This window comes from Corvus moneduloides, chromosome 28 (assembly GCF_009650955.1).
Source record: "Corvus moneduloides isolate bCorMon1 chromosome 28, bCorMon1.pri, whole genome shotgun sequence".
Taxonomy (NCBI): domain Eukaryota; kingdom Metazoa; phylum Chordata; class Aves; order Passeriformes; family Corvidae; genus Corvus; species Corvus moneduloides.
In genome coordinates, this window is record NC_045503.1 from 3332669 (window position 1) to 3358577 (window position 25909).

Sequence of the window (25909 nt, forward strand, 5' to 3'; positions counted from 1 at the left end):
CAACCCACGTTTTAAGAAGGGCACCAGAGTTCCTCCCAAAGCGTTTACACCCAGAGCTGCTTCACTGAGGGGAGGAGGATCAGCAGAGTCCCCTGCACACCCACCATGTCCCCAGCTCCACCTTCCCCTGCAGCTGCTCCCCCTTCCCTGGAGTTGCTCCCCATCATGGGTTTATTTCTCAGTGGACCTCAGGGCACATGAAGTCAGCAGAGGAGGTTTCTGTGTGTTCAGCAAAGTCCTGTTCTGGAGCCACAAGTCACACAAAATCAGGCAAAGGGAACACAAACTGCCAGCAAAGGCCATCAGAGATAACAGAGAACTCAGAGGAATTAGGCAGAGTCTGTATTTCAACTGATTCTAAACTGACCAGGGCAGTGAAGTTAAAGAAAAATCTGTGGTAGCCAAGAGCAGCAGGTATTACATGGCAGGAATGCTCTCCTAGAGCAGGATTCTCTGACTCTGTAAGGCTCTGAGGACAGATACAGCTCACAGGGACAACACAGGCCAGAGGACAAGTTAAACCCCACTGAATTCAGTGCTTTAGTGTGGCAATTAACAGCTCTCACCCTCAGTGTCACAAGACAGCACCGCCATGGCCACAGTGCCTTTGCAGAACTACTGCCCACGAGTGCCAGATCCCAGCTCAGCAGCACCTGGGACTGCAGGAATAACCAGCAGGAAGGGAGGGAAGCAACAGAAACCAAGCCCTGCTTCTCTCAGGACTGTGATTTCTAAGGACACGTGGGCAGCCTGTAGACTTTTCCATAAGGAGATGGCACCATGTGGTTGGGATGAGACTGTGGCTGAAGACAACAGTTCCCAAGACCAGAAACGCTGTCAGACCCAACGTGGCCTCCCAGAACTATTTTCTGAACCTCCGCTCAAGCCGCTTGTTTATATAAAAAATGCCAACAGATCGGCAAGGATGAATCACCCAGGAGCAAGCCAGAACCCAAAAATATTGTGGAGGAAACAAGTTCAAGTTCACATCAGGCTGTTCTGGCCGTGCAGCAAAGCACCTTCCCTGCTCAGCGAGGTGAATGGTTCAACTACAGAGAAACTCCCAGAGCCATTAGAAAATGTGGCAATTCCCACTCTCAGTGTCCCCAGGTCAGCACCCTGCAGGTCCAGCTGAGGATCCCCAAAAGAAAACATGGAAGGATGAGGGGAGGAAATGTCAGGGCCAGAGGAAAAAGCACCAGAACTCCCACTCTCCAAACCCTACGGCACATGGACAATCACTGCCACCAACAAAAAGGGTTTGCTACACGAATGCCTCAGTCAGTCATTTGCTCTTTAGACCTTTTAAATCCTTCTCCATTATTCCTCAAAATTCTGAGTTCTGCTACCAGAGCAAAGCCAAGAGAACAACCTGTATCCATGTGTGGAGGCAGCACAAGTCCTCACACAAGCACCTGATCCATTTTACCTGCCCAAGGACCCCAGATTGGATCAGGAATCTCTTACCAGCACCTGCAGCAGACTCCTCATGTTCTCCCTTGGGCTCCACTGCTCTGTCTGGCACGGTCAGAGCAGCCCTTGCCACTCCTACCATGGCAGCAGGAAAGTTTGGAAAAGACAGGTACTTTCCTGTACAGCCACCTGGAAAGATGGAACCACCCAGCTGCTCCCACCCCTCCTGGATGGCATGTCTCAGCTTCCCCAACGAAATGTTAATATTTAACCATTTGGCATCTGGGACAATGAGAAATCAGTAAAGTGGAAAACATTGCTGAAGAAAGAGCTGGAAAAGCTTCAGGATGCTCCTGGATGGCTCCAGACTGATGCCACTGTCTCCAGTTCAGGGCCTGCTGCTCCACCAGAGCCAGGCTCCAACTCTGGCTCCTGTGAGCAGATCTGCAGCTTTTCTCTGGATGAGCAATGCCCGGTGGCTCAGACAGCCCTGGGTTTATCCATTACTTCCATATCAGTGCTCAGTGCATCCTCATCCCACAGTGCACCAGGAGAGACCATGCAGTGGGCTTGGAAGTCCAAATCTGAGCATTCAGTAAGGCTGATGTGGCTCCACACTGCAGAATGAGCTGTTAGAGGATGACTGGCACCTGAAATTCCTCTTCCAGAGACAGCCCCACCAGTGCTATTCCACCCCAAGAGGTGAAATAACAGAGCACTCCCTCAGTCCCAGAGAGCTCCAGACACACCCCAGCCCTCGGAGGTACCAACTCCAGCAGAGAACTTCAGCTTGGCAAACAGAGCTCTAACAAAGCCTCTTTCAGTGATTCTCAGCACACGTAGGGTGACACATCAGTGCACTGTGACTTGTGGGATCTCCAGGGACCAGAGCACAGGCTCACAGACAAACCATAGAACAGGACAGGAGAGCACCCTAAAGCTGCTCTGCTCGTGGTGGGAATGCACATGGCACTACCTGGTGGTGCAATACCCCAGTGAAGGAACTGGTCTGGCTGTGTTAGGTTCAGAGGACACTTTGCTGTGGGGACACAGCACCTGCAGGCACCTCACAATAGGTGCAGCCTCACTACAGAAAGAAGAGTCCAAACAAAACCCCATTTGCCTAAAATCTCCTCACTCCCATCCATGGCTTCCTCTCCCAAAGGACGAGAGCAGCACAAGAATTATTTATTGCTCTGGGAATCACTTGAGGTCATTCACACCTGGTTTGTCTCAGAGCCTCCTGCTATTTTCTCACCCAGCCAACACAAAGCATGTCCTTTCACAAAGAATCTCCAGAAATCTGCTCCTCCAAGCTGGCTGAGATCAATTTCTGTGATGCAGCAGGGAATGAAGCTGACTGACCACTGAGATACTAGAAAATACATAAGTTAGAGAAATAATTAAGCCCTTTTCCCGTTAAACCCATCAGCCAAACTCCACCAGACCTGGAGGTGAGACCTATGGCGGGGACCCCTCTCCCCTGCCCATTGCAGCCTGGTAAATGGTCTCACAAGTTGATGAGATCACCTTTCTGCCTCATTCCTCCCACAATTAATTCTGCAAGAGGCAGAGATCAATACTCCTGTGATTCAATTATTAATCCAGCCAGAAAACCCTGACCAGAAGCTGCCCAGTGGCTGCCCAGGTGGGTCCCTGATGTGAGGCATGTGGAGCTGGATGGGGGGACCACACCAGTGGCCACCTCAAAAAGCACAAATCCCCAGCACCTGCTCATCCAAACCTGCAGAAATCAGAGCCCTGAGGAGTGTCAAAACCTCTCTTTAGCCACGCCAAGAAACCAAAAACACAACGAGGGGGGAATTAACACATACCCAGGCAGACACCAATGTCTCTATTAATTCCTAGGAAGGATATAGCCAGTCCCTTCTGTATTCCAAAGTCAGCCCTGTCATATCAACTACTTGCAGTTTTTACTGACTAATCTTACCATAAGATATTGCCAAAACCAGTGCAACATTCCCAACCCTCCATGGAAAGAGCTCCTTCCCACCCAGAGAGATCCCCGAGGTGAGGCAGCTCTGGGTCCTCAGAGTGACTCGGGGTCACTGTTCATTCCTCCCACACTCCAGTTCTGCAAAAACTGACCTGGCTCCACTCTCGGAATGCTGGGCACTGAGTTGATGTAATCCCTAAATATTCACTATTCAGGAATCCACCACTTTTAACCAGTGAGGAAGCACATGCAGCACAAGAACATTTTGGGAGGGAAATAACTGAAGTGTCTGAAGCATGTTCAAGACCCCCAGTGCCACCAGTGCTTATGCCAAACCTCCCTTTAAAAGACAGAAGCAGTTTTACCACAGAGAAGCTCCTACCAAACCGCAGACACCTTTCAAATTTCTGGTGTCAGAGGATTGATCCCAATTGCACACAATTCCTGTCTGGGGCTAGACAAATTTATTGCCCATCTCTTCATTTTCCCTTCAGTAAGGCAACACTGAAAAATAACTCCCAGCACTCCAAAGCACCCTTTTCCCCCAAAGACATCAGGAACTCTGCACTTACCTGAGGAAAATCCCCATTTTTTGGTAAGAAGTCAGTGGGGTCCACAGTTGCATAGTTTGTATCCAAGAAATGTGGTCTGCTGATGGAATCCATATAAAAATCCTGAGGGGGGTTAAAATATTGCCTGTAAGGAAATGGGAGAAGCAGTTACTCCCTGTCAGTCCCCAGCATTTCTCAGGTCACTTCAGCCTCTAGCAGCTGTGAAGCTGCAACTCTGGGATGTCACAGAGGACAGGAGAGGGATATTATTGAATATTATCCAGAAGAGAGATGGCAAAATAATACCTCTCCCAATTCCATCCCACTTCCCAAACTCAGCAGTGTAAGAAAGCTGAATTAAGATTATAACTCCTGGAAATTTGCATAAACCAGGAAGGATTTAATGGATAACAATGGTCTGCAGTACCCAGTATTTCAGCCCTGATGACAAAGCAGAATTAAGCCCTGGGACGTCCCAGCGTGATGGGTGTGGTGGACCTGCCAGTCACCACATAAGGACATGAGGTGCAGGGAAACATCATACCTGAATGCCAGTTTGGGCCACAAAACCCCCAAAACAGCCCCACAAACCAGCTCTGACAGGGAAACATCCCTGTTAGCCCACCCGGACAGGGGGTTCACGGCTCACAGACCCCAAAGGCAGGTCAGAACAGAAGGACTGGCGACAGGGAAACACAGACAGAAGTGCCACACAAGAGAGGAACTAGGGATGTGACTGGTGTGAGTTCAAAGGCAAGATCTCTGCCCAGCTAGGAAGGGAACAAGCAAAGATGCTGCCTGCTTCTCCTGGGCAGGGCCATGCCAGCTTCCTCCCGCTCCCTGCGCCCAGCATCTGCTTCCTCCGGGCAGCCAGGGGCAAGAACTGCACAAGAGCAGCCAATTTCCTTCCTCCTGCCCAGGAGAAGCCGCTGGCCTCTGCTCCACGCCACCTCCTGGTTTGCTATTACAGGCACAAGCCCTTTCCCTCTCCTGCAGGAGCGAGGAATGTGCTTTGTAATCCTTCCCGTAAGAGGCCGTGCTCCTTCTTGGGCAATCGCCACCGACATCCTGGGCGCTGGAGCCACGGGACGTCCACCCCGGCTGGATGGTTTCCTCCTGTGGGGAGCTGTACGTTCTCCCCGATGCCAGAGTCACAGAACCCACGGCCAAAACCTTGAACGGGGCGCTAGGGGAGGGAGAAACAGAGTTTGAACAGAACTCCTGCCCAGGAGCGGGGAATGCCGAGCTGCCAAAGGATTATTAAGCAATTAAGGTGCCATGTGTGGCACCAGCAGCTCGTTAACACACTCGGTGAACATTTACCTGCGGATTTATGTGCAAACACAGTTATCTCTTCTGATAAATACATTTTTCCTGCTCGTTTCCCATCACTAAAGATAATATCCTCAAAAATGAACAGCTCCTTCCTCCTTTTCTTCCTTCCTTCTTTTCAGTGTTACTATGGCTTTACCTGCTGCAGAGACACCTGAGACCCTGTGTGAACACACCTGCACGTCCCAGCTCCCACAGTCCAGCCCTGACTGTCGGCTCCTCCTAATCCATCCAAGGAAATTAAAATCTGGGCATAAATTCTGGGAATGAATGTATTTCCACACAGGAAAAGGCTGGTTTAAAAAGCTTTCAAGTCGAGGCCACTGTGGTCTTGCTGTCTCTCACACGAGGACAGAGCTTGGCCAGCGCCAATGAACAAACCAAGGAATAGGAAAACTATTTTTACTGGAAAAGTGAACACCCCCTCCTGTTTCCCTGGCACTTTGTGGCCTGGACAAGGGTCAGTCAAGGTAACGGGAAGGAGACCAAGAGAGCCCCAACCTCCCTGGCCTGCTGTGGAATGACCAGCTCTGGTTGGTATTTTGTTTCCTTTAATCTTGGGTCTTTCAATCTGTCTGTGTGAGATGCACTTGGTTCCTGAAGTTTGCAGGGAGAGCCCACAGCAGCTCTGAGCACTGCTCTGAGATCCTCCTTGGATAGCCCCCAAATCCTATCAGTACCTTTGGAGCTGGGCTTTACCTTCCCTTGAGTCAGAACTCAAAGCTGTTCCCCCTCATTTGCAGGGCTGGCACAGAGCCATTGACAAGCTCGCTTGAATTAAACTGAGACAAAAACACTTTAACTGTAAGAATCAGGTCAGTGACCCTGTCACAGCCAAGGTGTGAACACAGCCCACAGCAAACTGCCCTGTCCTCACCTGCTCAGCCTCTCCAGGGCTTAGCTCCTGGCAAACTGCTCCATGGAAGCTACTGTGGGTCATCAGCTTCCCTCAGAGGCCGAGGGGGTTCACTGGACAACCAAAAACCAGGAAGGAAATTTATGCTGGTTTAATCACACCAGCTGCCCAGAGAGGAATGCTCCGTCCCAATTCCGCTGCATTCCAGCTGCTCATCTGTGACCCAATGCATCCAAAGCCCTTCTGGGCCCACAATACCACTTCTCTGAGACCTCTCATGTGTGTTTTGGCCAGGTTCCATCCTCTGTCCTCCACTCAGACACACAAACTTCACATCTCAGGCCAGTGGAGAGCTGAGAGGCCACGGGCTGCCTCAGCACCAGCCCGGCACTTTCCTTCCCCATCAGACACCAATCCACGTTTTTCAGAGCTTGCTTTACTATTCCAGCAAGCAATGCTCCATGCAGAGGTGGAATGGGGCACGAAAACAGCAAGAAAAGGGGTCGTGTGTTTTGGAAACTGGGGACAAAGCTTTGCTGTAGCTGTGTGACACCTCGTCCCAGAGCACAACAGGGCTGTCCCAGACCCCCCGGCCAGGAATGTGCTGAGCCTCCAGCAGCAAGGGAAGCTGAGCTCTGCAGGGATAATTTCCTCAAAAAAGAACTGAGCTACTGCTCTTCAGAGCCCTGAACCTCCCTGGTTCTTTCAGAGAGGTTTAATACACTGTTGACATTTGTCAGGTTAAGAAAATCTGAACCAAAGAGGCCACGTTTGGGGTCTTCTAAAGAAATTCCCTAGCATGAAAGTGAACTCCTGAAAGGAAACAGGAAAAACCTGCTTCAGGATAAAGATGTTGCTATGAGAATAAGCCCTGTCCAAACACAGCCACTTGCAAATGAGATTTCTCTGTAATGACTGTGAAGAGAAGCGTGCACCACCTCTAATGCTAGCTGCATTTTTCTGTGTTACAGCATGGGCTACAATTACAACTGCCTTTAAAATCCCACTTTTCAGTGTTTCCACTCCTTTCAGGATTCCTACCTGTAACCCCCTCACTCTGAATCCACCTAAAACAGAGTCAGTGCCATTTTCAAATACAAAAAGCACAGACTTCTTTAATGCGAAATGCAGATACGGAAAATCTCACCTGAAAGGTGATTTTTACAGCTCCCAGGGTATGAAGAACAGGAAGCTAAAGGTGCAGCCTTGGCTAAATCATTCCCTATCAAATCATTACTACAATGGGCCTCATTTCCAGAAGTAACTCCAGCAAAGGCAGCAAGTCCAGGTTTGTGTCAGACACAGGCATGTCCTTGCAGGATCAGGCTGTAACGTTCCCGGCAGCGCTGATATGAGCAGCACCAAACAGGAAGAGAGTGAGGGGCAGAACCAGAACAAATGGTCAAGGAAAAAAAAAACAAAAGCCCAACTCAATAGATAAACACAATCTAATCTTGTGGTTCAATGCAGCAAAACAGAAATTCTGTTATAGCTCTCCGGAGGATTCACAACGTGTAATTTACAGGAATCCTGCTCAAAAAGCACAGCCCCTTCCAATCAGCCAGGCTGGCCGAGAGCAAAGGGCCTGAATGGATCTGAGAAGTCTCCTGTGGGGAGGAGCTGGCACAGCCCAGCTCCCTCAGCACCTGTGGGGCAGCTTCTGGTACCCCCTCACGGGGAACTGCCCTGTCCATTCACCCCGTGCTGCTGGGCAGCTCCTGCTGTGGCCAGAGGGGACCAGGGCCACTGGGGCAGCAGAACCAACAGAGGGACACAAGTCCCCTCATCCACCTGACAGAGGGGCTGGGCTGATCCTCACTGCTCCTGGAACTCACACCCTCACAGGGAGGGATCCCACCACGAAGATGCCAAAATCCCTTTAGGAGGGAGGTTACACTAAATCCCCAGTTTAATTCCAGGCACCTGGGACACAGTTGCTAGCTCAGGATGTCAAGTTCTGCTTCTTTCAGTTCTCCTTCCTCCCACCTCTGACCTAGATAAAGAACACATCCTGTGTATCCGTGCCACTCCCTGGATTCACGGAGACCGAGGCAGCCATGGATCAGCCTCCAAACCTCCAGCCCCACCAGAGTCCTTAGCCAAGTCACAGTGATGGCACAAGGCCACTTTATGTTGTCCAAACATTTGTCATATCCCACCTTGTGATCCAGGATTCAGGTTCATTGTAAATAGGGAAAATGGAAAACAACATTTTTCAGTGTAGACATGACATGGCTGTTAGAGTCAGTCGCTTCCAGTGACATGGCAAAGGATTTTAACTTCACCAGAAACCTGACACCTGGTACAGGTAACACCTTCCTCCACATCTGTGCAAAGCTAGAGACTGCCTATTGTGTTTGCTCAGCAGGATCTGTTAAAAATTCCATTAGTGTTACAAATCCAGGCTAAACCAAGGCTGTTCCTCCCTTACTGCAGCCTCCAGGTTTACCAGAAAACAAAGGTTTTCTCTCCTTTTTCAAAACAAAAAGCTGTTTGCTGCTGTTTCCAAGCTGCAGCAGTGTCTGAAATGCCACAAGATCAGTGAGTGATGCAATTATTTCCCCATCAGATCGTGAAATAAAGTAAACATGGAAAGCAGTAAAGAAACAGTTGAATCACGGGGTGTGCATGAGCAGAGGGGATTAGACAAAGGAGAACAGCACTCACTGGTTTTCACTTGGGAAAGACGAGGTTGGGAAAGAGACTGGGTAGCAGCTACTCCATGAGTCGGCGGCCAGCATGGAATTCTGCAAGGAGAAGGCACAACAGTTAGGGCAGCAGAGGCCTGGAACTGTTACCTGGGGCTGCAGGTCCGAGGGCAGGCCCATGGCTTCCCTCCCTCAGTGCTTCCCAGAGGCAGAGGTGGCTCCTCATCTCCCCAGTAGAACTCCAGTTTCAGCTTTGGAAGCCACTCCCCTACCACTGTCCCCAGATGGTCACCAGGGTCAGTCCCCTTCCCCAGCCCTTTCACTGGACACTCTGAAAGGACAAGAGGAAATGGCATCAAGCTGTGCCAAAAGATGTTTGGGTTGGACAGCAGGAAGAATTTCTTCATGGAAAGGGTGATCAGGCACTGGAAGAGGCTGCCCAGGGAGGTGGTGGAGTCCCCATCCCTGGAGGTGACCAAGGAAGGACTGGATGTGGCACTCAACGCTCTGATCTGGTGACAAGGTGGGGATCAGTCACAGATTGGACTTGATGACCTTGAAGGTCTTTTCCAACCTCAGTGATTCCATGATTCTATAATTCAGTCTCTGTGGGATGCCAGCACCAACCAAATAACCTGAAATCGGCTGGCAGAGGTCACACCCAAAAATGTCCTTCTGTGCCTTTTGTCTTCACGCTTCCTTGAACAGTCTCCAATTAACGGGAAGCTCTTAGCTCAGCTCATACCAATAAAACCAGGGAGAGAACACAGTATCTCCTTACTCAGCTCCACAGCAGCCTTTAATCTGCTCTTTGTGTGCCCAAAGCAATGAAACCTTGTACTTGAAGCCACAGGCACTTGGGCCTCGCTTGAACCTCTGTGTCCCTGCATGTGACACATTCCAGAATTTGAAACGGAAGGAGAAAACTCCAGGAACACGTCAGCTATTTTGGGACAGGGTTTGCTTTTTGCCCTGTTGGACAAATGCATCAGGGACCTGGTCTGGTTTTAGCAGCTATATCAGGACAAATACAACTTATTTATCTCTGCTGCTCTGGAAACAGGGACAGCTGGACCCGGGCACAGATTCACACGTCTGGGAGAGATGTGATGGGGTAGGAACAAGGTCTGCAACCCTGGGCCCACTCTTCAGTCCTTCCCCAAGGAGCTGCCACCCGGCAGCTTTCAGAGAGGCCTTGTTTTAATCACAGCTCTGCTTTTCCCTCCCCACTTCAACCTCAACCCCTCCGATCGATCCCGCACACCCCTGCACAGCTGCCTGGAAGTCTGGAAATCGCTGCTGTAAACACAGACCAGAACTCCCAGGATCTACCAGGCCGGATTGCTCTGCCCAGACCCCTCCTGGGCACAGCCTCCTCCTCCCCAGGATCTGCAGGGCCTCACCTCCACGTCCGGCACGGCGAGCTGGGAGTGGAGGCCGGGGATGCTGCAGACGGCATCGCCCGGCTGCTGGTGCTGTGGGAAGCTGTTCCCCCCATCCATGGCGGGGTGAGCTGAGGGCATCAGCCTGTGTCCTGCCGCATGGAGTCCTCGGGATGGTGGGACAGGCTGTGGAGTGAGTGGTGGGAGCGTCTTTATCTGTGCTCTTCACCCTGCACCATGTCCTGGGGCTGGGAAAGAAAGGCACGTTTAGGTTTTGTGAAAGGGGAGGTGGGGAAAAAAAAAACCCACTTGTAAGCTTAAACATAGCTGAGAGATGAGCAAACAGCCACCAGCCTGTGAAATGCTGCTGCCTCTTCAGAAAAGAGAGGGTTTTATGGGAAACAGAGCTCTCCATTACCACCACACCTGGAATTCACCCAGGCTGGAACCGGAACACACCTCTCCTGCCTTTCACACCGCAGGAGCCCCGCAGGTCCCTAAGATCACCTGGGTCGCTGCACACACAGCTGGGCTCAGCCTGAGGAATTTTCTTATCTAATGTGTGAGAAGACTCTGCACTCGTGTGCAAACTCATGGCAATCAATTCCCCCAAATTGCCTCTTTTCCCGAAAATATGCTCTGGAGGTGGGACACCGCTGAGCCAGCAGTGAACCCTCGTCTCCCATCCCATGGCACACTGAGATCTCCCCAGTTCCAAGGCAGATGTTTCTGTGCACCAAGATCTTTCCCACACCAGTCAAACCAGACCCTGTTACTCATTTGAAATTAACAGTATTAATGCTAGAAATTCCTGAATTTATCAGATTCTGGCACTTTCCCTTTTGCCAGCAAAAGCGGATCCAACACAGAAACATTGTCCTGGCAGGATTAACCCCACAGTAACACGCTGCCTCCAGTGCAGCTTCTCAGTCAAAACCTCCAAACTGATTAATTTTCTTCTAAATTCTCCATAATCCCAAAGGAAACCAATTTCCAACAGGATTTAATGGATTAAAATAAAAAAGAGATGGTGAAAGCAACCTATACAACCAGAGGAGCAGAGAAAAGCATCCACGATGTCTTTACTTCCACCGAATCTTTCTTTGCCCCTTTCTGCCCTCCCTGACCCTCCCCAGAAGCTGAGTAAATCAAAGTGGCCAAAACCTTTGGATGGAGCAATCAAGCCACACACAACACCTACAGAGCACAGACCAAAGCTGTAATTTAAAAGAGCCACCTGTGATCATTCAGGAGACACTGTGTGCTACAAGGAATATTTTTGAAAAGCCATTTCTGACTCCGAGGCCCTTTAAAAATAAGTGACCTTGCGGTGGACAAAATGACTGTGGCATTTGCAATGGAAAGTGAAATTAGTGACTCTTTCTGCCTTCCTGTGGTGCTGCAGCTGTGCCAGCAGTGCCCTCTGGGCAGGGCTCATGTGGGGGCTGCAGGGCCCACAGGGACCAGCCAGGACCCCTGAGCCCAGACACCGATCCCGTGGTGGAGTCACAGGAGAAGCTCTCGTGTTCTGAGGAACTTCTGGGTGAAGAGCAGAGTTCAATATTCACATCCCACCTATGGAATGATGTGTAGAGCTCCCAGAGTGATTGTTTGGGGGGGGAGGGGTTTGTGGGGAGAAGGTCTCCCTTTCCTATTTTGAAAAGATTCCTTTCATCTCCTGCTCAGCTGTACCCAAGCAGGGCTGAGGTTTGCTGATCTCAGGGTCAATGCCACTGACTGCTCTGGTGTCTGTAAAACCCTGTGACTCTTTCTTACACCAGACTTCAGGGGTTTTGCTGCTTTACTTTTTTTTCTTTCCCCTATTTGCAACAGCTTTTGAGAGGAAATCAACAGCAGTGATTCCCGTAAGAGCTGTAGCAAATATACAGCTTTACTTACACATCCAAAGGAACTTAGGAAGGGTAAAATCAATATCAGAATCCCTCCGTGCCTGCTCTGCATTAGCTCGTGTCTCACACCACCAGATCTCACTGGTGGACCCTGCAGAGCAGAGCCTGCCTCTAAAGCAGCACCAGCTCCCTAAGAAAACTCCTGCACAACAGATCACAGCCCACTGGCAAAACAAAGGAAAACTGCTTTGCAAAAAAGCTGGAATGCTCTGGGCCTTGGTTTGTGGGGAGTTGCAGTGCAACTGCAAAATACATCCAAGCATTGAGAACAGGGGGGAAAAAGAGGCACCAAGAGCTCACTCTACAGCTGGCACCATTCCAGCCATGTCCCAGTCCTGGAGGATGCTGAGGGTACTCCTTATCCCAGGAGAACAGCACCAGCACTTGCTGGACACCCCAAAATCCAACCTGCACCTGCCAAAGCTTTGTGCTGCAAAATGGGCTCCAGGTGATGAACGTGGAGGCTGGCCCAGCTCTTACTCCGAGCTCACATTCCAGTGCCAGGGGCTGCTGTCCAGCTTACACACCCAAGTTCCAAGAAAAAACGAAACAAAAACTCACTAAATCCAGAGACTTGCGTGAGCCCGAGGACAGCAGCATAACACCCAGCACCAGAACAGAGAAGTGGGAGCAGCCCTCAGTGTGCCTGTCCTGCCATTCCTCCAGGCAGCCACATCATAGAAAACCATAAAAATCAGCAAGTTCCGAAGTGCTTCCACTTCCACATCCCATCCTGCTGCTGTGACAGTAAACACTGATAACACAAAGGCCCACACGCCAGGGAACCGCTACAGCAAACTTTTTAAGTGTTTTTCCACCACTTCTCTTACCAAACATACTCCGACCACGCAGCAGCTTCCGCTGTTATGGCAAATCCCCAGAGACGAGGCTCCCAGTCCCAGCACTCGGTCCCAGCATTCGTGTTGGGAGAGGGCTGAGAGAGGAAAGCCCAGCCCACAGCAGCAGCAACAGCACAGAGACCGTTCCCAGCTTCAACCACGTTTTCTTGCAGCAGCGCTATGGAAGAGCAGCGATCCCCCAGATCCAGAGGGAGGGCACTAAAAATCCCACTGGACCAGACGTGTTCCTTCCTGGCCAGGCAGCCCAGGTTTGAAAGTGAAAGCAGCTCCCTGCACAGGATGACGAAGCCCCTGAGTGATTTCATCCTATCACTGAGCTCCAGGACAGTTTCAATATTCCAAACCCTTTGCTTAAAGGTTTGCTGTCAGCACAGGCACTAAAGGGCAGCTCCAGCCTGGAATTCTTCTGGAATTCATCATGTCTGGAGGTTACGGAGCACAAATTTCAGCTTTTAACAGCTTGAGCTTTTCAGGCATTTCTCAGACCAGTGCTCCAACAGGAAAATTCCAATTGGGAACACACAAAGAACTGCTGTGCAGTAACCAGGATGGACAGAGCCGGGAGTGAGGGCTTGGATCACTGATAACTACGATCAGGAGAGGTGAAAACAACCCAGTAAAGGCAACCGGCACTTCCTCCTGTTGTGTTCCAGCCTTTGTTGGTGTGTTTTAAACTGCCTCCGTTAAAGGAAGACAGCCAGGAACCTATAGACATGCCAGGAGCAGCCGGAGCTAAACCTGCCGATCGTGAATTACCACGCACTGGGAACAACAAAAACACCTTGGGAATGTGATCCTGCTCCTCCTCCTGCTCAGGGATCAGTTCCGCTCACCCTCCTCACCCCCACTGAGAAGAAGGGGAGCCCCAAAGTGTCCCCACCCTGCTCCATCCACTCATGAGCCCCCAGCTGGGGCACCCACCAGAGCTGGAGGGAATTCTGTGGGATACAATGACTGCGGGATGCAGTCAGGATGCAACGGCCCCAAAGGAATGGGAACTCAGCACTACGGAACTCTGAACAGCCAGTTATACATCTCAAGCACCCAGGCACCTTCAAGTTCCTCTTTCATGCTTCTCCTTGACGTATTTTTGGGAAGTTTAGACCAAACAAGCAGATGGGAATAGGACTCAGTCCCGTCACCAGCGCAAAGGAGAACACCAGAGCAGAAAACACATATTATGGGTGATGAAAACAGAATCGCTTCAGGGGATCCTAAGTCAGCACTTTGAGCCACCCTGATCTCCTGAATGCTTTGAGCATGGAAAAGGCTCCTGCGACACAGACATTGCAGCTCTGGAGCTGGGCACGGCACTGCCAGGCACCAGGGCAAACCCTGGCACCACCTGGGCACCACAAGCCAATGCAGAGCTGCAGCGTGGAACAATCCATGAGACCGATTAGCTGTGAGAATTAGTCTGTAAGGAAAGGGAAGACAAATCTGGATCATTCCAGAGGTTCTTGCAAGAGCTGTGGTGGTGCAGACAAAAGAACAAACCTGCCCTCCAAGGACAGCAAAGTTTCAAGGGAGAAAAGGAAGAGCAGTGCTCGCTGCTCCTCGTCTGATACTCAGACCATACAGGATAAAACCAATCAAATACAGCTTTTCGGAGGGAAAAGTCCCCTTTACAAGAAAATATTAACTGTCCCCCACAGGTAGATTCCACTTGTCCCTGCTTTTCCACCTGGGAGAACACACAGGACTATTTCTGGACAGGGCAAAAATGCTTCCCCAAAAATCACCCACGCTCTGATAAGGAGCTCGGCACGTTCCTGTGTAAATCCACCCAGGATCACCCTCACACATCCAGCACCGACATTCCCAAAGGACACACAGTCCTGCAGGAATCACCCACCCTCACACACGTGGCACTGACATTCCCAAAGGACACACAGCCCTGCCGGGATCACCCTCACACATCCAGCACCAACATTCCCAAACTACAAATGCATCCCTGCAAGGCAGAGCTAGGGCTGAGGCAGTGGCTCAGACATTGGGTGCATGGAATGTTCCCAAAAACAGGGGTTTGGACGCTCCCCAGTATGGGGCAGAGCCTGAGCAAGGCACTGGGAGCACTGAGGCTGCTCCCCTTCCACAAAGAACTTGGCTAAGCGAGGTCAGGAGCCAGGAAAATTCAGGTCCCAAATTCTTCACCCTTTTTCCCCCAGCTTCTCTCCCAGGAGACACTTGGGAGAAACCCTTTGGACCTGAGCAGGTCCCGATGTTCTGTTTCACACGCAGCCAGTCGTGGTGGAAAAACCACTCCAGGACATCAAAGCCAACTTCCCTACGGATCAGGGCAGCCTTAAGGCAGGCTCAGTGTGCACCTGCTCCGTGAGAGGCATGTGTTCACCTTGATCACACCCACACTTGTGCAGACCTCGATCGTGTAACCAAAAAAGACTTTGGAGTTTTAAGTTTTAAACAGGAAAATGTCTCAGGAGAGTATAAACCTCCCAATTAGGCCTGGAAGGCTTTCCTGAAGGATCCAGAATCTCACGGTGACAGGTCACAGCGCGGTTTTCTCCTGTGCAGAGACCTCCCGGCAACATTTGAATGAGACAGGTACAGGCTTATTTTAGGAAAATGAGGGTTTAAACATCCAACAAACAGACCCCCATCAAGTAAAGAGCCAGTGGCAGAGATAACAGAGCTCAGGCTTCCAAAGGCTCCAGCTGGCAGCTTATGGAGCTCTGCAAAACCTGGCAGTGCTGAACGGGACATGCAGCACTCCCAACCCCACAGCAACAGTATCAGCACATCATTTTTCACTTAAACGCTCCCACCACCAGCTGCTCTTGGTTCAGCCGTTCCTGCAATAGCTCAGGACGAGCTCAACACTCCGTGATGTGCAGCAGGAACAGCCTCAGGAGGCACAGCCGACACCCTCCTGCCCTCCGGACTCACCCCAGGGCCAGTACAAGGACCAGAAAACCCTCTGGGGGTTTGGATCCCAGCTTTGGGATGCCAGTGCTGAACCTGCACGACCTGCCCTACCCAGCCCATCTCATTTTCACTGTAAATCGAGCCTGCTAAAGGGGAGCCACAGTTCTCACACTGGCATTTAGGGTTAGTCTGAGGAGTTTTAGACCTGGCACTAGTATTTAATAAGGTGAAGCCTCTGGTACCAGCCCAGTTAATGGTCTGACAGCGCTGGTTCCCTATTGCAGAGGCTCTGAATTGGGCCAGTACGGGCTGCACCACAGCAGGAGCTCGGTGCATGATGGATTCATGGCTCCACACTGACAAAGAGGAAGTTTGGATTAGATATTAGGAAATCCTTCCCTGTGAGAGTGGTGGTGAGGCTCTGGCACAGGGTGCCCAGAGAAGCTGTGGCTGCCCCATCCCTGGAAGTGCCCAAGGCCAGGTTAGACGGGGCTTGGAGCAACCTGGGATAGTGGAAAGTGTCCGTGCCCATGGCAGGGGGTGGAACTGAATGAGCTTTGAGGTCCTTCCAACCCAAACCATTCCACGATTCTGTGATTGCTGTGCAGTTTTTACAGCGCTCCGTGGAAAAGCAGCTGAAGAGAGAACCAGAAACACGAAGGTTCGCTGGCTGTGGCCACCCCGGCCGTGCCGGGGCAATTCCCTCTCCGGACCCGGCTCGGACAGGGTTGGAGGGGTCTGGGCTTTGCTGGGATCGGGGTCACAGAGGCTCCGCAGCATCTCCGGCTCTCTCCGATGCAGACACGCGCTGCCGGTGCCGGCACAGCCCCGAGCGGTCTCCGTCGAGCGCCCCCGGCCCCGCTCCACTCACGGGACGGACACGCGTGGGGGACACGGGCGGCCAAAGCGCGGGGGGAGCGGGGCCGGCGCTGCCGCCTCCACAGGCTGCTCCGGGCCCGGCCCGCGCCCCGCAGCCCCCGGACTCCCCGCGGCACCGACCGACCGCTCCCGGGACAGGCCCGGCCAGGGGCCGCGTCCCCACCGAAGCCCCCAGCCCGTCTCGAGCGGGCCTGCGGCCCCCGCCCACAGAGGGACCGGGCTGGGGGGAAAAGGAACCCGCGGGCCCCGGGGGGGGGGGAGCGAGCGGGTGGCCCTTACCTGTGTCCGGGGCTCGCGGGGGGCGCCGGGGGGTCCCGGGGGCTCCGGGGCTCAGGCTCCCGCCCGGCCGCCGCCGCCTGGCGCCGCTTCCGGGTCCGCCATGTTGGGAAAGCCGCAGAACTTCCGGGGAAAGGGGCGGTGGCGAGCGGGAGAAAACCGGGAGTGGGCAGCGGGGAACGGGGGCAGCGGGGGCAGCGCGAGAACGGGCCCCAGGGGAACCGGGCAGCAGGAGAGGCAGGGCTCGGAACCCGGTCTCCGTGGCGGCCCCGGGTGGTGAACGGGCAGCGAGCCCCGCGGCGCCGGGAAGTGGCCCCGGAGAGCGGCAGAGGCCCGCGGCCGAAGGAACCCCCGGCGCAGAGGGAGCCCGGGGCCGCGGCTTCCCCGCCCGGCCCTTCGCCCCCAGAGCGGCGGGTCCTGGCCCACACCGGGCCCGGGGGCTCGCGTGGGTGCCGGCACGGCCCCTTCCCGCAGCCTTTGGACCAGTGCGGATCCGGAGCACTCGCCTCGTGTCCCACATGGATCCATCCGTCCCGGGATGGGGTGGAAATGGGAGGGAAAACAAAGTCCTGCAGCAGCCTTGGCTGCGTACAGCCGCAGGCCGAGCGGAGTCTGTCCAGTCCTTTTCCTCACAAAAGGATAGGAAATTCCTCACTTTGCCTCCCTGCAGGACCAGGGCAGCAGCTCAACCCACAGAGGACCCAGGAGAGCTGGAAACACTCAAACCCTGAGCAGCTTCCAAGGATTCTACCCACTGCCATGCCGCGAGTCCTGCTGTAGGAATTAAATGATCACAGGGCTGAAGAATGACCACCCCGGGCTCCTCACCCGTTCTTCCCACACCGGGCCTTTTAATATTTTTAATTTCCCCTTGCTTGCACTGGATTCATGAATCTTTGCAGTCCCAGGGTAGGAACAAAATCCCCAGGGGTCACACAAAAGCCTCCCAGATGGGTCTGGTTTTACCCCAGGACAGCAGCAGCAGGAGGGAACTGATTTATTCCCAAGAAGGGAAGTGCTGGCAAATGGGAACCACGTTAACAATGGGTCCTTGGGAATACTGGGTTCGTGCCAGAGGCAAAGGGGGAACCAGGAAGGTTTGAGACAGCTGTGTGGGGCTCAGTCCCTTTCTTTCCCTCCTAATCCTGCTGCTCCCAGGCTTCATTCATTTGCACACAGTAATTAATCAAGGCAATCCTGTCACACTTTGCAACATATCCTTCTTACATGGATCCTTCTTCTAAATTCTCCCCCCCAGCTCTTTATTTGGTGTTACACAAATACAAATAAATAAATAAAGTGGGAGAACACACAGGGATCCATCCAGCGCTGAACCAGCCTCCTCCCAGAACCACCAAACCTGGATTTCCCTTACCAGGATCTCCTTCCCATCCCAGCCCAGATCCCAACTCACACAGGAAACCCCAAGGCAGGGATGAAGCAGAACTGATGCTGCTCTGGGAGCACTGGGGCTGCCCTGTGCCTGCACTGGTGGGAGGCGTGGGGATGTGGCTGAGTTGTGTCCTTGTCTGTTTGTCCCCATACAGGAGCAGTGTCCCTGGAAAACAGCCTGGCTTCTCCAGGAATAGTCCTTCCCAGGCAGCTGGTCCCTGTGAGACAGCCTCAGGAAATGGGGACAAAGATGGGAGTTTTGGGGCCCTGGTCCCGTGGACTCTGCTGCAGAGCAGCTCCACATCGGGGTGCGCCTGGCCGCTGTCGCCCACTGCCAGTTCCTGTTTTTTTTCCCAGAGCCTGGAAATCCCCTGACTTTCCGTGGGGTGAGAGGTGCAGAGCCCTGCCGCCAGCTGGCCCTCTGCCCCCAGAGCTGCGGGAAGAGGCAGCCAGGGGACAGACCCTGCTCCGTGCAGGGTCCTGGCAGTGCTGGGCTGGGGCTGGGACCAAGGCTGGGACCTGGCTGGGGCGCCAGGGCCCCACAGAACCATCCCATGTCCAGATAGACCCTTCTGTGCTCCCTCAGCCAGGTTGAGGGGCTGTGGAGCGTGAGGGAACAGCGGGGGCTGTGCTTCTGCAGTGCCCCATGTGCTACGAGCTTGGCAGGTCTCAGCTGGTTCCCCCCAGCTTGTGCTCTCCCCACTGGGGGGGATGATGCTGGTGCACACGCTCAGGAAAGCCCAAGAGCCTCTGGCTTTGCCTGATGCACCCACAGCCCCCATGGAGGACAGGGCTGGGGTGTTCGGGGGTTCCTGGGGACACCCCATGTGAGTCCTTGGCTTGCCCCGCTCCAGTGGCCCATTCCTGGACGGTCGAGCAGGATTTTACCTTTGGGGGGGATTGTTGTCCTGCCACCCTGGTGGGAGAGGGAACAGGACAGGCAGCAGAGTGTGGAGTGCTAGGAGCTCCTCCAGCCGATCCTGCCCTCCCACTGCTGGGAACACCTCGGGAAGGGGATGCACAGCACTTACCAGAATTTGGGGGATGCGTTCCAGCACTTTGGACTCGGTGCCAAGACTGGAGTAAATCACCAGCCAGGCGCTGTCATGACAGAAGCCATTGAGGGAGGGAAAGGCGGTGCTAGCAGGAGTGGAGGGCTCGGCAGGGCAGCCCCTTCCTCTACACCCCCTCTTCAGAGCCCTTGGAACCTCCTCCCGACCCTTCACAGGCTCAAATTCCTTGAACAAACCAGCCCTGGAGCATCGCTGTGCTCTGATGCTTTGGGGACCCAGAGAGCTCTGACCCTGCTCAGGCCCCCAAAAACGGGCTCAGGGCTCTCCCACCTGTGCTTTGGGATCCGTGCAGTGCCAGCAGCTCTCCTGGAAAGGCAGAACTTGTGGATTTGTCCTGCCTTGTCTCAAAATAACTGCTCAGCTCTTGGAGCTGGTGCTCCACGTTGCAATCCCAGCCGAGTCTGGCTCCGTCCCTTTGCCCAAGGCTTCGACCCTCTGGCACAGCGGGGCTGGAGGCGGCTGCAGGGACATCGTGGTTCCCCTGAGCTGGCACTGCACAAACCCGATGTGCCGGCACCGGTTCCCGGTGTTCCCGGCGGGAGCAGGCACGGCACAGGCTGGAGCTGTCGTACCGCAGCCTCCCGGGCTGGGCAGGGGGCTCCGGTGCCCAGTGAAACCGGGAGGAGAGCCTCGTAGCGCCCCTGCTGCGGGGGGAGCAGCGTTGTGCAGCCCAGCCCGTACGAGCCAGCGGAGGATCCCCGCAGGTCTCCGTGAGGGGCAGGCGGCACCGAGAGGAGCCCGTTCCCTCGGGCTGCACCGGGGTCTGCCCGGGGTGCAGGAGCCGGGCGCCGTTATGTTGGGGATGCCCCCGTTATTTTGGCGATGCCCTCGCAGCTGCTTGGCTGGACTTACACGGCCACGCTGGGCAGGAGGGGATGAGGCGCAGCCGGAGCCGAGGGGAACCGCGCGGGCTGGAGGACACCGCGGGGGGAGCGGGTTCGCCCCAACCCCGAAGCTGCTGCAGCGCGGCCCAAGCACGGCGGACGGACCGCGAGGGCGGCGGGGCAGGGCCGGCTCCGGGCCGGGCCTCGTCTCCATGACACCCGCGTGCCCTTTGCCCTCCGCCCTTCACCTCCACCGCCCCGCCTCCGAGCGGTGACGGACAGCTCTCGCAGCCTATCGAAAGCGCGTTACCGCCGCAAGCCCCGCCCTTCCTGGCGACGGACATACCCTACGACCTATCACACCTGCATTTCACCTCAAACCCCGCCTCTGAAGACAACTGACAGCTCCCTTAACCTATCATATTGCACTGCCCCCGGCCGGAGTGGGTGGGCGGGTTGCTAGTAACGAACCAACCGGAACCCGACGTGGTACCGCCGCAGCCAATCAGCGCTCGAGCGCTCGGGGCCGGGGCCGGCAGCGCGGCCAATGGGAGAGCGCGCCGGGGCGGCGCGAGGCGCGGAGTGGGGGGGGGACGGAACGGCGGGGGCGGGCGGGGACAAGATGGCGGCAGCGGCGGCGGCGGCGCGCGCGCGGCGGGGCGGGCGGTAACGGGGCGGTGCGACCGGGACAGGGAGCGGGACCGGGGCCGGGACAACGCCGGGGGGCAGCGGCCGAGGGGCGGCCCTTGAGCTCGGGGGTACGCGGGAGGCGGCGGTGCGGAGGGGCGGAGCGCGGCGCCGGGGCCCGGCCCGGTTCCCCCGCTCGGCGGCGGGGAGGGGGGACTCGGCCGCCCACCCCCCCCTCCCCTAGTTCACCGTTCGGGCCGGTGGGAGCGGCCGGAGCTGCCTGCGGGGAAGGACCCGGCCCGGGCCGGGAAGGGCCCGGAGGTCACCGAACCCCCCCGCTGGGAGTCCGTCCCATTCCGGCTCCGGCGCTGATTTTGTCGCACTAAAAGTGTCCTGTCCCCTGTCAGCCCTCCCTGCTCCCCCGCTGTGTCCTCACTGCCCCGGTGACACCTGTGGGAGGTGCGGGAGGGACCGCCCGGGCCAGGTGGGCATCCCTGACCCCACTCGGTGAGGGGCCGGGCACCGGGCAGAAGGTCCCCCCGACCCCCCCGGGAGGACCCGGGTGTTGGGGCACCGGGCAGAGAGAGTCCCCCTGACCCCCCCCGGGGTCGGCGGGGCCGGGGTGGGTTGTGTTGTCCTGCACCGCTGACACCCGGAGCAGAGGTGGTGACACATCATGTGCCAGGCGGAATCCCGGTGGATGAAGGATGCCCCCGGGAGCTCTCGGTAGGCACCGAAGGCCTCAAACTTTTGTAGGCGAAAGCGAAGACGCGAGAATTGTTTCGGAAAACTCCTTCAAGGAAACTTGGTTCCAGCTCCCCAACGGCTGAACCCCTCCCCTCCGCCCCGTGCTCCCGGGAGGGCGGCGGGAGCACACCTTCCCACCCCGGCTGGGAATCATGAGCTCCTAGGGATGGAAAGTCACGAGAGGGACTGGGAGCTGCTCTGGTTCCACGGGGTGGCCTGACGGCCCGGAGATGACCTAACACTGCAGGATCAAACTGGGCCCAGTCAAGGCCGGTTGACTGGGAAGAGCCCCCGGCAGCCGGGACCGGGTCGGAGGCAAAGCGAGTCCCAAACTGAGTGTGTCCCGTCACAGATTTATGTTCTTTTTCAAAGACATTCTGGAGCCAGGCCGGGATCTTTTGGCATCCAACTGACCTGGAAGCAGCTCTTAGGTTTGGTTTTCTTTTTTTTTTTTTTTTCCTTCTTTTTTTGGTTGTTGTTTTTTTTTTTTTTTTATTATTATTCATGTTTGTACAATCTTCTGGATATTTTTTTTCCAAGAAGGAGTAAAAGGGAGCGTTGGAAACTAACGAACAGGATTAAAGCCCTGAGCGCTTAAGGAAAAAACAGGTTAAGGAACTTAATCCAGGATGGATCTGCAGGAGCCCCAGCAGCTGGGAATGTTTGCGGAGAGCGAGCTGATGTCGGTGGGGATGGACACGTTCATCCACCGCATCGACTCCACCGAGGTCATTTACCAGCCCCGGCGCAAACGGGCCAAGCTCATCGGCAAGTACCTCATGGGAGACCTGCTGGGAGAGGGCTCCTACGGCAAAGTCAAGGAGATGCTGGACTCAGAGACCCTGTGCAGGAGAGCTGTGAAGATCCTGAAAAAGAAGAAACTGCGCCGGATCCCCAACGGGGAGGCCAATGTGAAAAAGTGAGTAAAGAGTTCTGGGAGCTGAGGGGGTGAACTTGGTCCTTGTTTTCCAGCTGAGCTCCTGTGTTGTTTTAGCTGACAGCGTGGCTCTGCTGTGGAAGTTCTTCCTAATCCACAGGCATTTAGGAATCTCTTACCTCTGAACAGCCGCCAGTGCTCCGGGTGAGGCTGGGCACAGGGAAGGGACAGGTTCCCGAGGGCCAGGACAGTCTGGAATACACCACTTTGGTGTTGTTTAATGGATAAAATGGTGTTTCCTAAAGCAATCCCTCTGTAAGGTCTCACCTTCCCCAGGTGCTGCTGGCTGGGAAAGGTGGGGGGACACAAATGCACCCAGGTCGTCACAGTCAGGGTTATTCCTGTACCTGCCCAGGTGTGTTCCAAAGGCCCTGGAGCTCTCTGGGGTGGCAATTCCTGCTCCCACCCGTGTGGAAGGTGCCTGGGATGGGATCCAATGTACAGGAGGCACTCAATGGGCACAGGAAGTTTTCGGGTTTTTTCCTTGGTTTCATTTCTGAGGTGCTTGGGAGGTAACTCAAGGCTCTCCCCAGCTGATTTCTGTGGCTGTAAAATGGGGCCAAGGGTTGTCGTCTGTCTGTGCCTCTGACACACCTGGTTACTCAGGGCACAAGGACCTCATGGAAGTGAACCCTAGGAGAAGCCAGATGTGGGGCTGGATCTGTGGGGCTGGTGTGGGAACTTTCCCTTCCCGGGACCTCGCAGCAGCTGCGTCCCAGCCCTGCCAGGAGCTGCTTATCAGCCATGCAGGAGCCTCTGCAGCCCAAACAACCCATGAGGGTTTATCTGGGCTGGGAGGGAGAACTCTGAGAGGTCGAGGAGACTCTTGTGGTGAGCCCTGACCTGCAGGGTCCCGTGTCTGTCCCTCAGTTTGATTTCCCAGTTTAGCTGTGGGATATTTCACATCCTGTCCCAGCACTGCTGTCAGGGAGCTTTCTCACTTTGCCTTCCAACCTTTCTTGACAGCCTTGGCGGTGGAACAGTCACATCCCAAGGCTGGGACCTCCCTGTCTCTCCCTTCCCTTCCTGGCTCAGGTTCAGGATCCAGCAAACTTGGTTAATGTGTAATAAAATGTTTCTTGTTTTTCTGGTAGAGGCTGGGTGCCCCGTCCCTGGGTCCCTCCACGGGCACATCCAGAGCTGCCACTGGGGAACGTGGAGATAGTTTCCTCCTTAGGGAAACCTTTAATGTAAATTAGATAAAAAGAGCTTGCCCACATCAGGAGAGTTCCCTGCTCTCAGAGCCATGGGAATGCTCCTGTGTCCTGGGGTGAACTCTGTGGAAGTTTTATTCGTGCCCAGAGTGGGGCTGAGAGTATCAGATGGGTCATTAAGGGAGTTGCTAAGATAGGTTTTCTGTGGACGTTTCCTGGCTCAGCCCCTCCTGCTCCAAAACACTGAGACAGATTTTAGGTCTTGTCTTGTACCCAGGGTTTACTTTAGTTCAAGTTCCTATTTCTGTCCCCTCGTCCTTTCCTCTCTGCCCACCTATCCATGTGCTTTATCTGCTGCTTCACTGGGGAATTTTAAGGCAAACTGTTGTATTTTGTGGTCCCCTGGGCCCGTGGCACTCTGAGCTTATCAGAACTCTTCAGCACTGCTGCGACAGGGAGTGAAAGCTGTGTCTGCTCTGAGTGTGGAGATATGTGACCAAACCCAGATGTTCGAGTGGTCAGTGTGGGAGGAACAAAGTTCTATGGGGTCTCCAGGTGGTGCTGGACAGGACACTGACATCAGTGTTTTAACGTCAACATGGCCAGACTGCCCTGGAATCTCACTTTGGGCAGCTGTGTCGGAGCAGCTTCGAGGAGTTTATATCCAGAAACTGCTCCTGTGTCACAGAACTGCAGGAAATCAGGTTGTGGGCTGGATCACACTGTCAGGTTCTGCTTTCTCTCTTGGAATCTGATCACTGAAGTGGTTTCCAGTGTTTCCTACCACCCAGGGAAAAGCTGCACGTGAGGCTTGGGTTGTTGGGCAGAGGTGATCGAGTTACTGTGGTGGGCTCGTGCCTCTGCCCCCTCACAGGGCACCTCAGTGCTGCTTCAGCTGTGCTGATAGCATGTCATCCAAGGAATTCCCTGGAAAATAGTTCCTAGACTGTGGCCCTCGGGTGATTCCATGAGCACTTAACACACAGGGGAGTAATGAGAGTGCAGTAATGAGCTGTGGAGGATCATACAATCTGAGCTGGGCCTTGGGCACCTGGACATGTGGGGCTGGAAATAGGATGTTAATGCCATCCTTGGGTCACTTGTTGCTGATATCCCAGGCTACAGCCTCACCCCTGCCCCAGCCCTGTGTCCTGGTGTTCTGGAGACCCAGAAATTACAACTAAAATGTGTTTGGGACTTCGATCAAATTGAATGATTTTTCTCTACCCCAAAATACTCCACTTCTGGCCCAGGAAAATGAGCCCTGAAGGGCTCTCTTGAGTCCTGGAGAAGATGTTGAGGCCTTAAACTTGTAAGACAGAGTTTCCTTAAATCCATTGGGAGAATCTTCATTTCTCTGTAGAGCAGGTGGAGGTGGCTCAGTCAGGCAGATGCTGCTGGAACTCATCCCTGCAAAAAAAAGGAGTTTAGTGGGATTGCCAAAAAGAGGCAGGAAAACCTGGCAGCCTGTGGCTGCAGCAGCAGAGGTTTAATAAAGCCGTATGCTAATAGCCTCACACGTTAATTAAGTGTTTGGGGCTCTGTGGGATCCCAAGTGCCCTGTGCTGTACTTACCACCTCGGCAATTGCTCAGGTTGGAATTTGTGCTCCTTGGAATTCCTCGGAGGGTTAACTTGGGTCATGGGGCTGTGCCGTGACAGTTTGTTCCTGGGATCTGCATGTCCCAAACTGGAACTTCCAAACAGGGACATCTCTGCTGGGGAAGGACTTGCTGGAAGCCCCAGAGGTGTGGACTCAGGTGGGAAAAGGCTGATCCCTCCTCCCCAGACACGCATTCCCTATGGAGCCGCGTGGCTCAAGGACTTCCTCTGCTGAGCTGGATGTATGCCTGGGTTGAGAGGTGAAATGCTGGGAGCTGTAATCACAGGTTGTGATGGATCTAGAGCTTGCAATGCCAGACATCCCTGCAGGAGCAGAATGTGGATGGACCCTTGGGACTAGGAAAGAGAAAAAGCAACACCGAGATCTTCCTGGCACTTGCAGCCCTTGGGCTCACACGGTCCCGGAGCTGGAACTGCACTTCCTAAGCTTTCAGGATGTTGTGGGAAGAGCCTTGTGAACCGAAGGAAGGGATCGAATCCTTTGGCTGTGTTGCTGGGTTTTGTTTAGGCAGGAATGACTGGGAACAAGCTGTAGGAAGAACACTGGATCTCACGGTGGAGATGTTCAGGAAGGAACGTCTGC

General features: G+C 54.4%; 2 protein-coding genes across 7 annotated transcripts in view; one reads left to right on the forward strand and one right to left on the reverse strand.

The window, feature by feature from the left end:
• The window catches only part of SBNO2 (strawberry notch homolog 2), a 50635-nt gene extending 30210 nt beyond the window's left edge, over positions 1 to 20425 (reverse strand). The window contains exons 1-4 of one of the 4 annotated variants that reach the window (XM_032092670.1): positions 20268 to 20425; positions 10161 to 10387; positions 8777 to 8856; positions 3943 to 4066 (exon numbers count right to left, since the gene is read on the reverse strand). In XM_032092670.1, coding sequence (XP_031948561.1) covers positions 3943 to 4066; positions 8777 to 8856; positions 10161 to 10280 — 324 coding nt within the window. In that variant the 5' untranslated portion in view covers positions 10281 to 10387; positions 20268 to 20425. Of the gene's footprint in view, positions 1 to 3942; positions 4067 to 7256; positions 7456 to 8776; positions 8862 to 10160; positions 10388 to 12879; positions 13119 to 16953; positions 17010 to 20267 lie in introns of those variants that run through there. The other 3 variants (XM_032092667.1, XM_032092668.1, XM_032092671.1) reach the window with 3 other exon arrangements.
• Positions 20426 to 21047: 622 nt separating this feature from the next.
• STK11 (serine/threonine kinase 11) overlaps positions 21048 to 25909 on the forward strand; it is a 33866-nt gene continuing 29004 nt past the window's right edge. Inside the window, exons 1-2 of one of the 3 annotated variants that reach the window (XM_032092702.1) lie at positions 21048 to 22044; positions 22154 to 22532. In XM_032092702.1, coding sequence (XP_031948593.1) covers positions 22243 to 22532 — 290 coding nt within the window. In that variant the 5' untranslated portion in view covers positions 21048 to 22044; positions 22154 to 22242. Of the gene's footprint in view, positions 22533 to 25909 lie in introns of all 3 variants that reach the window. The other 2 variants (XM_032092701.1, XM_032092699.1) reach the window with 2 other exon arrangements.